Below are 15,827 nucleotides of genomic sequence, written 5' to 3' on the forward strand. Positions count from 1 at the left end.
GATGTTAGCTTGGCAAGTTTATTGAAAACCCAGCAACGCAAAGAAAAGTATAAACAGGCACCTTGTCCCCCAACCCAGGCCCTCCCTGGAGCTTGTAGACATAAACCTCGCTACAGCGGACAGGGCTGGGCCTCCTTCACACCACCCACAGGGACGGGGCACATGCATCACAGCAGAGCCCACCTCCCCATCTGCACCCCACCCACCTCGTGCACTTGCATGCTGGAATTAAACCAATGACCCTGGGAGAGAAGCAGCTAGGACATCTGCCACTTGCAGAAGAACCATCTCAGGGGACTTAGAGATCCTTGGGCCATGAAGGACTGGGAGTCCTTCTGGGGGAGGAAGAGAAGGAAAGAACCTTCTCCTGCCAGGGAAAGGAAGAAGAAGGAAGCAAAGGACAGTGGGCTAAAGACGCCTGCAGTGTAGACAGCCAACTCTCCATTCTCCAAATTAGTCCAAGGCATGGGTGGCAATGTTACCCAAGCACATTCTTTTTGGCTTTGGACGGTTCCTTTTCTCCCTGGCGCACTGATTTGTGTGACTGTATTGAATGCGCATTTCTTCAGGCTGTTCAATGGTGGAGAGTGATTCAAAGGACAGGAATGGGGAGTCAGGGAGAAGCCAGCGTACTGGGGCTGCGGACAGAGCGTCTAGGTAGTGAGAAAATCCCCCCAGAGGACAGGCGCTGGGCGGATCAATCCCTGGGGAGGGCAGTGTCGGCCTCCTGGCAGGAGGGGTAGCTGGGGTCCCCTCTGGCCCAGAGTCCAGACGCCTCTGGGGACAGAAGCAGGTGACATTGAGATGGCTCTTCCCTGGGCAGTGGCTGGCTGGCATGGCCTCTCAGTACTTGGTCCGGCGGGAGGTGGTGGTAGACACGAAGCGGATGCTGGAGCTGCGGCTGCCGCGGCCCCCGCTGCAGCTGCTGAAGCCCCCTTCGGTGGGCAGCGGGCAGGGGACGCTGGGGACGCAGGCCTCGCCCGTGAGCACGGAGCCACCCCGGGAGCCCACATTCAGCAGGTCCCCACCGGCTGTGACAATCCGGGTCCCACCCAGGCTGGAGCCACAGGCATTGCTGGACCGGATGCTGCTGCTGCCCGAGAAAGTGACCCCACCACGGGAGAGGGTGGAGCTGGCGACCAGGGGTTCAGGCCCGCACACCACGGCACCCCGGGAGCTGCTCACGGCTGTAGGAGAGAGGGGAAACTGTCAGCGAGGTGGGCTGCCCACTCCTGGGGCCCAGTCCTCCAGTGGCCTCCCCACTGAGGGGGGCGGAGGAGGGGACAGGACTGGTGACATCAGGGGAAGTGGGCCTGGGCAAGTGGTCCCTATCGTCCACACAGATGACACCCATTTTTCCCTTCTCTTGTCTGGGTGACTCAAAGGCCGTGACTCAACTGAAGTTGAACATTCAGATTAAAATGGAAGAATTCAGCCAATCCCCCAGGTTGCATATAGCCATAAATTGGCTGTCATTTATAAATGGCTGAAGTCAGGTTGGGCATGTTGGGGCTTCTCTCTCCTGATTATATCATGCCCCTTGGTGGTCCCCACATTGTTCCTCCAACAAGAGTCGCTAGTTCAGTTCTCTTCCCACCCACTGATGGCTCTGCTCTGTAGCCTTCTGGTATCCCCTGGGCCTGCCTCTGTACCCCAGGATGCCAATCCAACTAAAGCTTCCTTAGCTCAGCCCCATCTGTGGAGAGGGCTCCCGGTCCTTTCCTCTCCTTTTTTTTTTTTTTTTTAATGTTTATTTATTTTTGAGAGAGAGAGAGAGAGAGATGGAGGGGTAGAGAGAGAATCCCAAGCAGCCTTTGTTCTGTCAACATAGAGCCCGACACGGGGCTCGATCCCATGAACCATGAGATCATGACCTGAGCCGAAATCAAGAGTCGGATGCTGAGTCAACTGAGCCACGCAGGCGCCCCTCCTTTCCTCTCCTTTTACCAGAATCCTTCCTACCATCTGTGACCTTCACTCAAGCTTGACCTCTTGCAGAAAGCCACTCCTTGCTGCCTCCCCCTCTCTGAGGGCAGGGACATCCGAGGACAAGTAGCTGTGACTACCTGACCCACCCAGGATAGCATTCAGCTCCACCATGCACCTGTGTAGATTTAAACCTTTGGATCAGAAATCTAGCTTTGTGGCTTCTGGCAAACCACATATTTTCTCTAAGTGAATAAAAAAGGGGTACTAATGCCTATTCATCTCCTCAGGGCTTTGAGGGTTAGGTGGACAGTGGAGAGGGCTCGTCTTCCAAAGAAGATTGTAATTTTAGAGAGCAGGGGCTGGTCTTTCCTGGTCTTTGTGCCCCCACCCTGCAGTGCCCAGCATAACCCCCTGTACGCTTGGCCACAAACAATACTTTGGCAGCGGCAGCAGCAGCAGCAGCAGCAACAGGGAGACATCCGCTCATTCTTGTCCCATCCCCAGCCATGGGCATGGGGCAACTCGTTGGCACAGATCTTTTCATTCTGTCTCTGGCCTTTGTCCCTGAAGGGCAAGACCACTCAAAGGAAAAAGGCGGACTCTCTTCCAGAACGCTCTCCCATCTGTTAGGCCCTGCAAACCTTTGTGATTGCTTAACCCTGGGGAAGGAAGGCTCTGGGGAGATCTTGGACCTCAGCTAAGGCGATGTCCCCAGTCCAGGGGCTTGCTGGTCCTTGCTTCCCTGACGGTCATGGCCAGCCCAGCCATGGGCTCCTGATCCCAACGTGGGCCTGGGTTGAAAGGAAATTTCCAGAGCCCCAGGAGAGAAATGTGAAGAGGAAAAGACTTAAGGTTCTTACATATGTTTACTGGTCCAACACCTTCGCAGATCCTGGGGATGGAAAGGAATAAGTCAGCTCACAAGCAGTGCTATTCCCTGAAAACCCGCTTGCTCTCTGAAGGGCTTTCTTGGCAGAGTGGACCGGTGGTTCTTACCCCTAGCTGTACAAGCATCCCGGGAACTTTGAAAAAACACACGTTCCTAGACTCTGCCCCAAAACCACTGAATCAAAATATTTGAGGAAATGTGTTATTATTATTGTTTTTAAACAGATAATCAGTGAAGCAGAACTCCCTGTGATTCCGGTGCAGCTTGTCTACAAACTCTCATTTGGGGGGCGAAAATCTAGAACCATCTTCTAACTCCTTGGTGAGGGCAAAGGGACTAATGTTTGCAGAGAAGAGACTGTTAACTTCAAGTTAGCAGTTCTTCACCTGGTCCCCTCCCCCACTGAGTCTTTCTAGATGCCTAAGTCTGACCTCACTCCCGCGGAGAGCTCTCACCGGATCTCCTCGCCCTCCAGCAGGCGCCTGTAGGTGGCGATCTCGATGTCCAGGCCCAGCTTGACGTTCATCAGTTCTTGATACTCTCGCAGCTGCCGGGCCATATCCTGCTTGGCCTGCTGCAGGGCGCCCTCCAGATCCGCCAGCTTGCACTTGGCGTCATTGAGGGCCGCCTCGCCCTGCTGCTCTGCCTCGGCCACCGCAGCCTCCAGCTTGGCCCGCTGCAGGAAGGGCAGCGTGCGGGTGGGCTTTGGCAGGGACTAGCAGATCCCCAGGTGGGGCTAGAAACACTGCCCCCTCCCTCTCCTCCCCTCTCCTTTGCCCACCTGAGCCTTGGAGTGCTCAATCTCTGCCTTCAGTCTCTGGATCAGGCGGGTCAGCTCATTGATCTCATCCCGTGTGTTGCGCAGGTTGTCACAGTGCTGGCCGGCTGTCACCCGCATCTCCTCGTACTGGGGGCAAGCGAGGGATGTTATGAGGATCCAAAGTCTGAGTCAAGACCACAGCCCCAGCTGAGATGGGGGCCTTAGACCTCCGCTGCGTCCACTCCATTGTACATGAGTCTTACTCTGAGGCTGCCCACACCTCTTCCTCAGTGCCCCCCCCCCCATTCCACCACCCACCTTGGTCTGGTACCACGCCTCAGCATCAGCCCGACTGCGCCTGGCAACCTCTTCATACTGCGCCTTGATTTCGTTGATGATTCCATCAAAGTTCAGGTCCCGGCTGTTGTCCATCTTCACGATGACCGATGTCTCCGAGATGTGTGACTGCAGCAATTGGATTTCCTGTGTTGGGGGATCAGTGAGACAGATGGGCTCAGCATCCCATCAGTGGCCGGGACTCTGCCCCAGGGGCCCCAGGAGTGGCTTTAGGAGCAGAGAGCATTGCTCCTTTTTTCAGATCAAAGCAACGGAGTGGACCATCCAAACCGAGGGCAAAGGAAAGGACATGAACTGCAAACCATTTCAGTTTGAATTTAAACCCTCATTATATACTTGAAGACTCCCTTTCACACTTGTTTTGCTTAGGTGAATACACGGAGCCTAGGAGCTCAGTGGAGGGGAGTGAGAGCTGTGCTAGGGCTGAAACTTCTCCCTGGCATATCCACAAAGTGGCTGTGCTGCTCATGGATCATTGAGAGTTGATAATATTCTAGAACATGGTGGTCTAGGAATTCCTATATCCCAAGTTGTTAATAGAACCAGGGGCTTGGACTATAAGGGCTCCAGAGGGAGCTTTCTTCAGCCTTTCCACTCGGAGCCAGACATTAGCACTGGCTGGCTCTGTACCGGACCAAACAGACCACTTGCAAAGCAAAACGTAACTAATTCATCCAGCTAAGTAGGTCGACCACAATTTTTCTTACACCTCCTAGCAAATCAGTTTTCCAGAGTCTTTTGACCAGTAGAGAGGAAGTGAAACTCCTAGACCCCAGTCTTTGGATTGGCCAATAAGGAGTTGGATCATAGATCCAAGGAATTTATCATAGAGCTGAGTTAGTCGGCCAAGAAGCCTGCCTGCTTACCTTCCCTTATCCATTTATAGACACATCAACATATAGAGGATATAGATTTGAATGGGAGGAAGATGTGTAATACCAAATGTTAGAAATTATGCCAGTTCAGATGAAACCCCCCCCCCCCCACCTCCTCCTGGGAGTTCAGGCCAAGCACTGATCTCCTTGTTTAGCTCAGAAGGGGATGAATGCTTACCGCCATGTATAAGGCTTTGAGAAAGTCAATTTCTTGAGTTAGGGTATCTGCGTTGGCCTCTAGATCAGACTTATTTAAGAAAGATGTATCCACATCCTACATAAAAGAGAGAAGGATAAAATGGCCATTACTTGTACACCGTTTAAGCTTGGCAGGGTCTGGAGATGGGTGGAAAAATCAGGCCAGTCCCTACTGGGCCAGGCCAGCTTTGCAATGGATGGTGGAATCCTTGGAATGCAGCTTAGTGACCATTGTTCTTCTCCCTACTACAACATGAAAACTCCCCTGGGGGCTGTAGACATTTTCTGATGCTTATTTAGAGGCAAGGAGAATCTGGATAATCTAAGACTCTTAAAAGGTCATCTCTTCAGTCCTCTGCTCTCGTGAAGACCCAGTCCTAAATAATCTGAGGCCAAATAGAAACTCCAAAGGGAACCTGTTATGACCTTAGAGGTCCCACTCTGTGCGAGTGGTCCCAGACTCCACAGGGCTGCCTGGGCAGTTTCCAGGGCAGAAGGTGTCTTTGGAACATTCTGCTGTCTGGAGGAGAAGTTTGCTTGGACCTATGGCTCTCCCTTACCTTCTTCAGAGCCACAAACTCATTCTCAGCGTTGGCCCGGAATCCTACCTCCTCTTCGTACCTGGATGGTAAGGATGGAGAGGGTGAATTCTCATTCTCATTCTGACTGAGAGCCAGTTACTCTCCTCTCCCCAGTGAGCCTCTTAAAACATCTCTGCTGCATCCAGGAGCACGGGTCCTTGTTGGCACCTACATGTTCACATCTCATCTTTGTCTCATCTTTAAGACCTTTTATGAGCCTGTGACCCTCAGTTTTTCCAAATTCTTTTTACTTTCTCAAATTAGATTTGGGGTCTGAAAATGTGGACCATTGCTATGCTCCTCTGCTAGAAAAGACTTGGAGTCACTGCACTTGAACATAGAGGATGTAGGACCCAACTCATTGTTGCACCTGAGTACTATTTTTCTGGAGTCAACAGACCCATTCCCACAGGCAAGACTAGGGACAAATCATGCCGAATACCAAGACTAGTTTTTACTCAGGAACCACAGAGGGCATCCCCCTCCTGTCTTACATATCATTTCCCCCACTGCTATCTCTAGGCTGAGTACTGAAACCAGCATTCAACTCTGATCTGTCCAGCTGCTATTATCTGAACTTGGCAGCTGCTTTGGGGACCAAACCCTGCCTATCCTTGGTCTATGCAGTCTAGATGCCACTTACTTCTTCTTGAAACCCTCAAGGACATCCTGCATGTGGTTTCTCTCAGCCTCGAACCGGGCCCGGTCACTGTTCACTACGTCCAGCTGCCTCCGCAGGTTGGTGATATAGTTCTCAAAGAGGGGCTCCAGGTTGCTCCTGGCACATTTCTGCTCTTGGAGGAAATTCCACTTGGTCTCTAGGAGCTTATTCTGCTGTTCCAGGAACCGCACCTAAATCCACAGAGTCAAAGAAATGGCACCTGAAGAGCTTGATAGAGTCGCTTACACGTTGACCGGCTTTTCAGGTGGCCATAGATGACTCTCAGCCCCATGTTGACATTGTCCTCTTGCCTGTTGGCTTTTCATTCATCCTCTAGCTCAGTAAAAGCTGGAAGAGTAGGTCTTTGACCCCCTCCTCATGCTCAGCCAGGCTCAGCTAAACAGAAACTTTCGAACCAAAGCACCACAGTACCATTTTGCCTCTACCCTCCAAGAAAGGGGAGCAGGGATTTACCTGTATCTAAAAACTGATATTGGCCATCTCTCACAGGGAATGAGGAGCAAGGTAAAGTATATTGAGGTGGGATAAAGCATTAGGAGGTAGGAATTCTCAGGTCATAAGTCATACCCACCATCCCGGATACTCCATCAGCTGAGAATTGAAGACCTCCATCAGCTGGAGGAGAACTTGGAGATCATTTGCTCCAACACTTTGTTTCAGAGATGAGGAACCTGAAGCTCACAGAGGTGAGTTTCTATTCTCAGACACAGAGCATTCCTGCTCCATGGAGACATGGTTTGTGGGATGTCAGTTCCACATCATTGTTTCTCTCATGAGTCTGACCGTCATGACTTCCTCTGGTAGTTCCCTACTATTTCTCTCAATCTAGGCAACTCAGCCGAACCTGGGTACCCCACACGGGGAGTATACGTTATTTGTTTTGTGCAAAAATTACTCCATACTCCACTTTCCTGAGCCTGAACAGATGTGGTCACACAGCCTCAGAAGCTATGACAATCTCAAAAAGGGCACCAAGGTCTCAAAGGATAAAACCTTTTAAACATGTAGCCAACATCTGGCCAAAGTCCTAATTTCTAGCTTATTTGGGAGATATTTCTAAGTGACTAGATGGTAGGTCTTAGTTTGTCCAGATTCCCTCAGATTTGGTTGGATGCTCCTCTCTCCTCAAGAAGACACAACCTCTGTCTTAGTCTATTCCACCTTGCAGCATTTCCTCAAGTTTGTCCTTGTTTTGCAGCAGAGTGACCCAGAAATCATACTGTGGTGCCTGAAGGTTCTGGGTCAAGGTTGATTCCCCAGGCCTGGGCTGTTTCTTCTTAAGGGAGAGGACACCCCAATGCATTTTAGCTCTCACCATCCCAGACCCAGAGACTGAGCTGTTATAAGTACCTTGTCAATGAAGGAGGCAAATTTGTTGTTGAGGGTCTTGATTTGCTCCTTCTCATCCTTCTTCACCCTCTGGGCATTGGGATCAATCTCCAGGTTGAGGGGGGTCAACAGGCTCTGGTTAACAGTCACTGCTGTGATAGATGGGGCTGCTGGGACTCCAACTCCTCCAACTCTGTAGCCAAAGCCAGGGCCGCCAAAGCCATAACCAAGGCCACTGTTGGCTCCAAATCCCAGACCAACACAACCGCTGGCCCCAAAGCCCAGACCAGCACCACTCCCATCACCAAAGCCAAAGGCCATCCCACTGCCAGCACCAAAGCCAACTCCACAGCGGATGGGACGAGGGCATACTGCTGCCATCCGGGGTGAGCACGATCCAAAAGCGATGACACTCCGACTACCAAAGCTGCCAAGACCCCGGAAGCCGGGCCCACTCCTGCAGGAGACAGAGCTGGCCCGGAAGCGGTTCAGGTTCTGGGGGGTCACTGCTGAGCAAGAGCTGAAGTTGCCCATGCGGCGACCAGAGCTGACTCTGTAGGAGCGGCAAGACATGATGACTTCCTGGGTGAGGACAGAGCAGGGATCGCAGAGTGGGGCAAGCTTGAGCTGGGAGTCCCTCTGAGGCTAGTGGATCCCTCTTTCCCCTTTTATGTGTCTGGGGATCTGAGGATTGGCCCCATAAAAACAAAAAAAAATCCATTTGGACACATTTATGAGCTTGGGTAGTTAGCAGAAACTCTTCATGCCTGTAAGTTTATTAATAATGAGCTAATCTCAGACACACCTATTCTCCTCAAGATCAGGGCTACAACATCAAACCTATAAACATTAAAAACACATAAACACAAACATTATGGTCTTATTTTTTTCCCACAAGTCCACCACAATTGCCATTATGGGGACATTAATTTGCCTTGGTCATAAATCCAATAGACTTTTTCACTGTTACTGTGGCTAACCACCAGAAAGTTAGGTTGGTAACAACTCCAGCAAGAGGTTCAAAAGGATGCACCCATACAGATATAAACTCCTGAATAGATGGGGGTGTACAGAAAAGACAGGGTCTGCACAGTTCCAAGTAACAAATGGTATGGCAAGAATATGGTTTATTGCATCTCTACAGATGGATTAAATAGACCAAAAACGTTTTGTACTGCCTTATCTGTTCTCCATGCTCCAGTCTGGCTGCCTGTGTAAGAGTTGAACCTTCAGGAAAGCTCATTTAGGTTAGTACAGACACATGTCTGATTTGAGATACTCAGAAGAGATTAATTCACTAATTTTTAGTTCATTCAAAAATTATCAGTTGCCTACTCTGTCCCAGGCAATGTGCGTGATGCTGAGGGAACACAGATAGACAGTCTCAATGGTGGGGGAGGATTTAGCTTAAGGACTTCCACTAGTCAATACTTCCATGGCATAATTTGAGGCCAAAGCATGCCAATGGTTTGGCCATGTACCTGTGTGGAAAGTTAACCACATGATTTTGAACCCCCCAAATACACATTAGGGCTGATCTACAGTCTTGTGTGCAGGTTTCTTGCATTATTGATGAATCTTTGGTTAGGCTGGAGAGATCCAAAGCTATAAGTGTCTGGCCTATGGCCATACCACTCTGAATACACCTGATCTCATCAGGTCTCAGAAGCTAAGCAGGTTCAGGTCTGGTTAGTACTTGGATGGGAGACAAAGAATAAGCATCTGGACAGAAAATGAAAGTTATAAGCAACTGGATATTATCATTGTTATCAATATTGCAGCTCTTTCAGGATCCAAAGACAAGTGTTTGCCTTTTCTATCGTAGTGTGACACACGGTTCATTCTACTTGCCCTGTGCCTGGTGGTTGTTGTGCTTGACTGGATGCTTGGGATCCTTTAGGATGCTTGGGGCTCTACTTGGAGGGAGGTGTGTGCATTTGCCCTGAGCTATCCAGCTTGAGGCTTCACTGTTTTCTTCCTTTCCAAGCTCTACAGAATTTATTTCCTTTTGTCTTACTGCATGAGCTAGGACTTCCAGTATGATGTTGAAAAGCAGGGGTAAAAGGGGGCATCTTTGCCTTATTTTTAATTTTAGTGGGAAAGCTTCAAGTTTCTTACCATGAAGTATGATGTTAGTTGTAGGTTTTTGTAGATTTTTTAAAAATCAAATTGAGGAAGTTTCCCTCTGTTCCTAGTTTACTACTCCATTCCATAGACCCAGCTATCAGGTGCATGAGTAAAGAGAGAAGCAGGAAAGTGATAACGAGAGAATTCTTTTTGTGAAGATTACTGGTGATCTCCATGTTGCTAACTTCAGTGGTCTGTCCTCAGCCCTCACTTACCTTCTCAGCTATATTTGCCGTCATTGATCATTCCCCTTTCCTTGAAATCCTTTCTTCTTTTGGTTTCCAGACACCATGCTATCCTGATTGTCTTGCCATATTACTGACAGCTTCTTTTCAGTTGCCAGTTTCTTATCGTATCCCCAACCTCTACACACTGCAGCATCCTTGGGCCCAAGCTTCGTACCTGTTCACATTTTTATCCACATGCATTCCCTTGGTGACATCATACAGTCTCATGTCTTAAAATTTTTTAAAATGTTTATTTACTTTTGAGAGAGAGAGAGAGAGAGAGAGAGAGAGAGAGAAGACACAGAAACGGAAGCAGGCTCCACGTTCTGAGCTGTCAGCACAGAGCCTGACGCGGGGCTCAAACTCATGGACCGCAAGATCATGACCTGAGCTGAAGTCGGACACTTAACCCACTGAGCCACCTAGGCATCCCAAGTCTCATGTCTTTAAAACTGTCTATTCACTGATGACTACCAAGACATATCGCTATGGTGAACATCCTTTCTGTCCTTCACACTTACATTTTAAAGTTTTTTTTTTTTATTTATTTTTGGGACAGAGAGAGACAGAGCATGAACGGGGGAGGGGCAGAGAGAGAGGGAGACACAGAATCAGAAGCAGGCTCCAGGCTCCGAGCCATCAGCCCAGAGCCTGACGCGGGGCTCGAACTCACGGACCGCGAGATCGTGACCTGGCTGAAGTCGGACGCTTAACCGACTGCGCCACCCAGGCGCCCCTCACACTTACATTTTAATAATCAACATCTTTATTTGGATATCAAATAGGTGTCTCAATCTAATGTATCCAATGCTGTTTTCCCAATACCATTCCCACTAAATACATTCTACTTGCCAAGCTCACTATCCCTTTAGTAGCTCAGGCCAAAAATCTGAGCATTATCCTGGTTCCTCTGCTTTGTTTTCATAGCCCACATTCAATTCATTGGCTAATCCTACTCCAGGATTCCTACTCCCTCTCACCACCCCACTGCTACCATGTTCAGCCCAAGCCCATCACTTCTCACAGAGCCCATTGGTGTGCCCTCCCGCTAGTCTCCCTTTCCCCCTCAGTCTTTCTTAACAGCACAGAGTGATCCTTTAAAAACCTGTTAGATCATGTCATTTCTATGCCCTCCTGGTTTCCCATCCCACTGAGTAAATGGCATGCAGAAGTCTATGGTCCCCTTTCACAGACCTCATTTCTCTCTATCCATCTGGATGCTTACCAGGCTCCAGCCACCCTGACCTCCTGGTTGTCCATGAAACAGACAGGAAAAGTCCTGCCTCAGACACTTTCCCACTTGGTGTTTCTCCACTGGGAACTTCTTTTCCTCAAATAGCTTCGTGGCCCAGTCCCTCAGCTCTTCAAGGTCCTTGCTCATAGGTCATCCCCTAAAGTCCCCTCCCCAAGCTTTCCCCGTCCCTCCTCTCACTGTTGCCGTCAGGGGGCCTCTCCTGTATGGGTCTGCTTGCTGGTCTTCTGCCTTCCCTGGCTGGAATGCAAGTTGCAGGGTGCAGGCACTTGTGCATTTTGTGCACTCTGTGTCCCCAGGGCCCAGTAGAGTGGGGCACAGGATGGGAATGCCTAGTTTTGTAGAATGCATGAATACACCTCAAAGATTCAAAGCAGGACAAGGGGGAGAAAGGAGCAGGAAGTAGGAAGAAGAGGAATTTGAGCATTTAATTTTGGAGATATTTCATGAAGAGGAGACTCTGGGCTCCAAAATGGACAGGCATGGCCCTGAGGATGATGGTGGGGTAGAATCTCAAGTGCTTATTGGGGACCCAGACCAGTTTGCCCTCCAGGTCTGGCCTCTGGGGCTGTGAGTAAGGGGATCTAGGTGGTTGGGAAGGAGAATGGAGGACCCCTGGGGATGTGAAAGTGGGAAAGAGGCGTTGAGAACACCGGTGAGTGTGCCAGGCCAATGACAGGGACTTGACACAGTCCTTGGAGTCAGATGGACCTGGGTTCATTCCCAGTTTTGCCACCTGCCAGCAGAGTGACCTTGGACGGTGGTGCACCGAGGGCAGATGGGGAACAGGGCTCTGCTGCGGGTTCTTGTCTGTAGAGAACTTCAAAACTATAATACAACCGACTGCATGTCAGTCTGCTTGTTACTATCACTGCTCACTGGTCGTTTCAAACAGTGTTGGGCAGCAAACATGCCCCCTCTGGGGTGTACCGGTGACCTGGGGGAAGTCCTTTAACCTCTCTAAGCCTCAGTTTTCTCATCCGTAAAATGGACTGACACCTCCTTTTCCTTCACAGTATTGTGGGGATACATGTGAAAATGTCTGGGACAACGCTGTGGCAGCTGGTGTGGTCACTGCCATCCATCTCTCCCCCTCGCTCTCCTCCCTCCCTCCCTCTCTCTGCCCCTCCCGTCTCTTTTGCACAAGCCTCCCCTCCCTGCTAGACGGCCACCCCTGTTCCTATCCAGCAACCGCCTCTTCCCGCACCACAGTCACACTTCACTTTCATCACCCGCCAGCCCAGCCATTCTGGGGCTGTCCTTGGCTTCTGCTTCCTGCGGGCCTGACCAGGCGGGGCGGGTGGGACCAGTCAGGCATAACTCCGGTTCTGGAATGAGCTATCACCATCAGCAGTTTATAGTTCTGAGGTGTCATTCCACCAGATGATGCAGAACACAACCCTCAGCAGGTTCTTCAGGGTAGGGGGGTGGCACGTAGGCAGCAGGTGCCCTGGAAACTCTGGGCTGGCGGGAGATTTGCTGCCCTGACAGTTCCTTCCTGCTGCTGTCAGTCAGTCCGGGTGCAATCCCCAGATCTGGGGGCTGAGCCCCGCCACGGCTCCTCCCAGGATGGCTGTGGGACGGGTGCCAGCGATCTGCCCTCTGTGCCGTGGGGGGAGGCAGAGCCCCTGAGGCATGGGGAGAGGCCCTGTCCTGGGTCTGGGAACCCTGGGCATGCTGTGGCTGTGTGCGCGTGTGGGAGGGAAAGACAGGGAAATCCCAGAGGCTGAGAGGCTTTGCTTAAAGCCGCCTTCTTCCAAATGTTTCCGTTTTGCCCCGAGACAAGTTTGTGCTGGAAAAAGACACTCCCTGGGAGGTGTTCATGCTGGGACCTGCAACCCCCCCTGTGGGAAGGGAAGCTTGGGAGTCCCCCAGCAGAAAGAGGGAGTGGTGGGGAGAGGCTGAGCCCACCCCTGCTTAGGCCTTCCACCCCTCTACCCTCTCAGACTAATGACACTTGGATGGAATTTAAACACCTCCCCCGGAGAGACAGAGCACCCCTCTTGTTTGCGGATCCCCACTCTTCCAAGCAGGAGGATTTTTCTCAGGTGTAATCCCAATTCCTTACGTTGCCCAGGCAGCTGTCACCTGACCAGGGTGAAAATGCTGCTTCTGGAAGGTGCACTGGTCAAGGCGCTTCTACAGCCTTGCTGGGCACTGCTGTGTTCCCGGCACCGCGTTTAGCTGCTGGGATGGCTGGGGCCCAGCTGGGTGCTTTCCAGCAGACACAGCGATCCTGTTCCCTGGTCTGTTCGCAGGGCTGCTTCGGAGGCCATTTTCCCCCAGTCCAAGCCCTGGTGGAGAGCAGCAGTGGCGGGTGCACTGGGGCCACTGAGAGGACTGGGGTGAGGAAGGGATCCTGGCCAGACAAGGGGCCGTCGGGGCAGGGCAGAAGGGACCTGAGGGAGGAGGAGGTGGGGCTGGGAAGGGCCTCGTGGGGAGAAGAGGGGTTCTGGTGAGGAGAAGGACAAAGAAATAGGAGACATTCTGGGGAGACAGACACGGAAACAAGGAGCTTCATTCTGGGTACTTCCACTGTCCCCAGGCCCCTTTGGGCTGTTCCCGTCCTGTCTTCACAGGGGTGCTCTGGAAGAGGCCAGGATTTGGATTCCCGAGGCTCAGAGGGATGCAGTGAAACTCAGACATCAGGCAGACGATGGTCTCGCAGATCCTGTCTGTATCCCAGCACCCTCCCTGCACAGGGCTGGCCCTGGGTGCAGGTGCCTAGGTGAATGGAATGTGAACCACCGGGCCACCACCAGGAGGCACTTTTGTCCCATCTGCCTTGAGTCAGCTCCTAGTGGGGGGAGGGAGGAAGAATGGGGGTGGTGCTGCACAACACTGAGGGGGACTGCATGGTGGGCAGTCTGGAGGGGGATGGCCCACACCTCCGGGCTCCCTTCCAGGACAGAGCTTGGGTCTCCCACCACTGGGGCCAGTTTTGCCTCTTGCCTTGTGGACTGTTCAGATAGCCTCCTCTCTCCCTGGGCCTCTGCCCTCTGAAAGGGAAGTCCCAAAGGGACGGTAGGCATGTGGGAGCCCACCTCACAATGAGGGTGGGGAACCCGTCCCCTCCTTTATTCCAGTGGGGTGTTTCCTGGGCCTCAGGGAGCCATCTGTGAGCTGGAGGTGGGTGGTCTATTGGAATCTCTGTTTTTGCTGACTCCAGGCCAAAGCACCCCTGTAGTTTTCAGAGCTTTGTATATTCATCAGCAAGTTGCTTCTTAGCAGGGCTCTAGGGCCAGGCCCATAGTGCCGGGGCTGCAAGTGGGAACGGATGCTGGGAGGCCTTGCTCTTGCGTGCCCGCCTGCCTGCCCCCTGTGCGGATGTCCCGCCCTCCTGACTCTCACCGGCTCACGCACGGTGCGCTCTGGCTCACAGTTGCCGGGCCCTTGGCCTGGAACTGCCACCGGGCTTTCTTCCCCTGAGTCCTGCTTCCCTTCAGGGTCCAGTTTGCCTGCCCTCCTCCTGGGGACCATCCCGAAGCCTGGGGCTGGGTGGGACCCTCAGTTATGACCCCCTCCAGAGCAGTTCTCACATGTGTAATCTCCCGTTCCAGGTCTCTATGCCCTGCTAGGCTGTACGCCCTGGGAGGCACGGACTGGGGCCAGGGCCTCATTAAAAAAAACCAAAGAGCTCGATGGAGATATAATTCACATACCATGGAATCCACTCACTTAAAAATACACAGTGTGGTGGTATATATGCTCAGACTCACGAAACTGTCACCATTGCCAAATTTGGAACATTTTCACCACCTCAAAAGGAAGCATTTAGCTATCACCCCCCACCCCCATCTTCTCCTCCCTCCAGCCCTAAGCAACCACTAGTTGGCTTTCTGTCTCTATAGATTTCCCTATTCTGGACTTTCATAGGAATGGAGTAATAGAGCACGTGGTCTTTGTGTCTGGCTTCTTTTACTCACTATGATGTTTTCAAGGATCATCCGTGTGGTAGCACGGATCAGTACTTCATGCCTTTTCATGACCAAATAATACTCCATTGTGTGGATACGCTACATTTTGATGATCTGTTTGTCCACTGATGGACGTTTGGGTTGTTTCCACCTTCTGGTTGTTGTGAATAACGCTTCTGTGAGTGTTCACATATAAGTTTTTGTGTGGACGCATGTTTTCATCGCTCCTTGGTATATACCTCGGAGTGGAATTGCTGGGTCGAATGGCAGGTCTGTATTTGCCATTTGGAGAAACCACCAGACTGTTTTCCAAAGTGCCTGCACCATTTTACAGGCCCTGCTGTGGGCTCTAGGAACTGTATCTACCCTGTCTGCTGAGTAAGTCAACCCTGACTGGAGCTGTCTTGCTCATCACCATGTCACCAGCACCCCTGGGTGGCCTGACCCCTAGCAGGTGATTCCTAAGTGTGTATTGAAGGAATGAAAAAGTGAATGAATGGGTTATCTTGAATATGCTGCCCTACGCTTTCACCCAGGCTCTATCCTTACAATCTTCTCTGTGAGCATCTCTCTTGACCCCCTTTCTGGGCATGATCATTAGTTGTCTTTTCTTGTTGTTTCCATGCTCGCTGCCTCTCATTATCTATGACTCCTCGGTGAGGTCAAGAGTCCCTCCAGGGTTAAGAGAGTGTCTTAGTCACCTC

General features: G+C 51.4%; 1 protein-coding gene across 1 annotated transcript; it reads right to left on the reverse strand.

The window, feature by feature from the left end:
• Positions 1-843: 843 nt before the first annotated feature.
• On the reverse strand, positions 844-8,173 carry KRT84 (keratin 84). Its single transcript, XM_030322680.1, has 9 exons — positions 7,622-8,173; positions 6,233-6,441; positions 5,569-5,629; positions 4,989-5,084; positions 3,897-4,061; positions 3,600-3,725; positions 3,274-3,494; positions 2,790-2,821; positions 844-1,187 (listed from the first exon to the last, which is right to left on the reverse strand). Exons 1-9 carry the CDS (start codon positions 8,171-8,173, stop codon positions 844-846), a joined length of 1,806 nt encoding a protein of 601 aa, XP_030178540.1.
• Between the last annotated feature and the right edge of the window lie 7,654 nt (positions 8,174-15,827).

Source organism: Lynx canadensis, chromosome B4 (genome assembly GCF_007474595.2).
Source record: "Lynx canadensis isolate LIC74 chromosome B4, mLynCan4.pri.v2, whole genome shotgun sequence".
Taxonomy (NCBI): Eukaryota; Metazoa; Chordata; class Mammalia; order Carnivora; family Felidae; genus Lynx; species Lynx canadensis.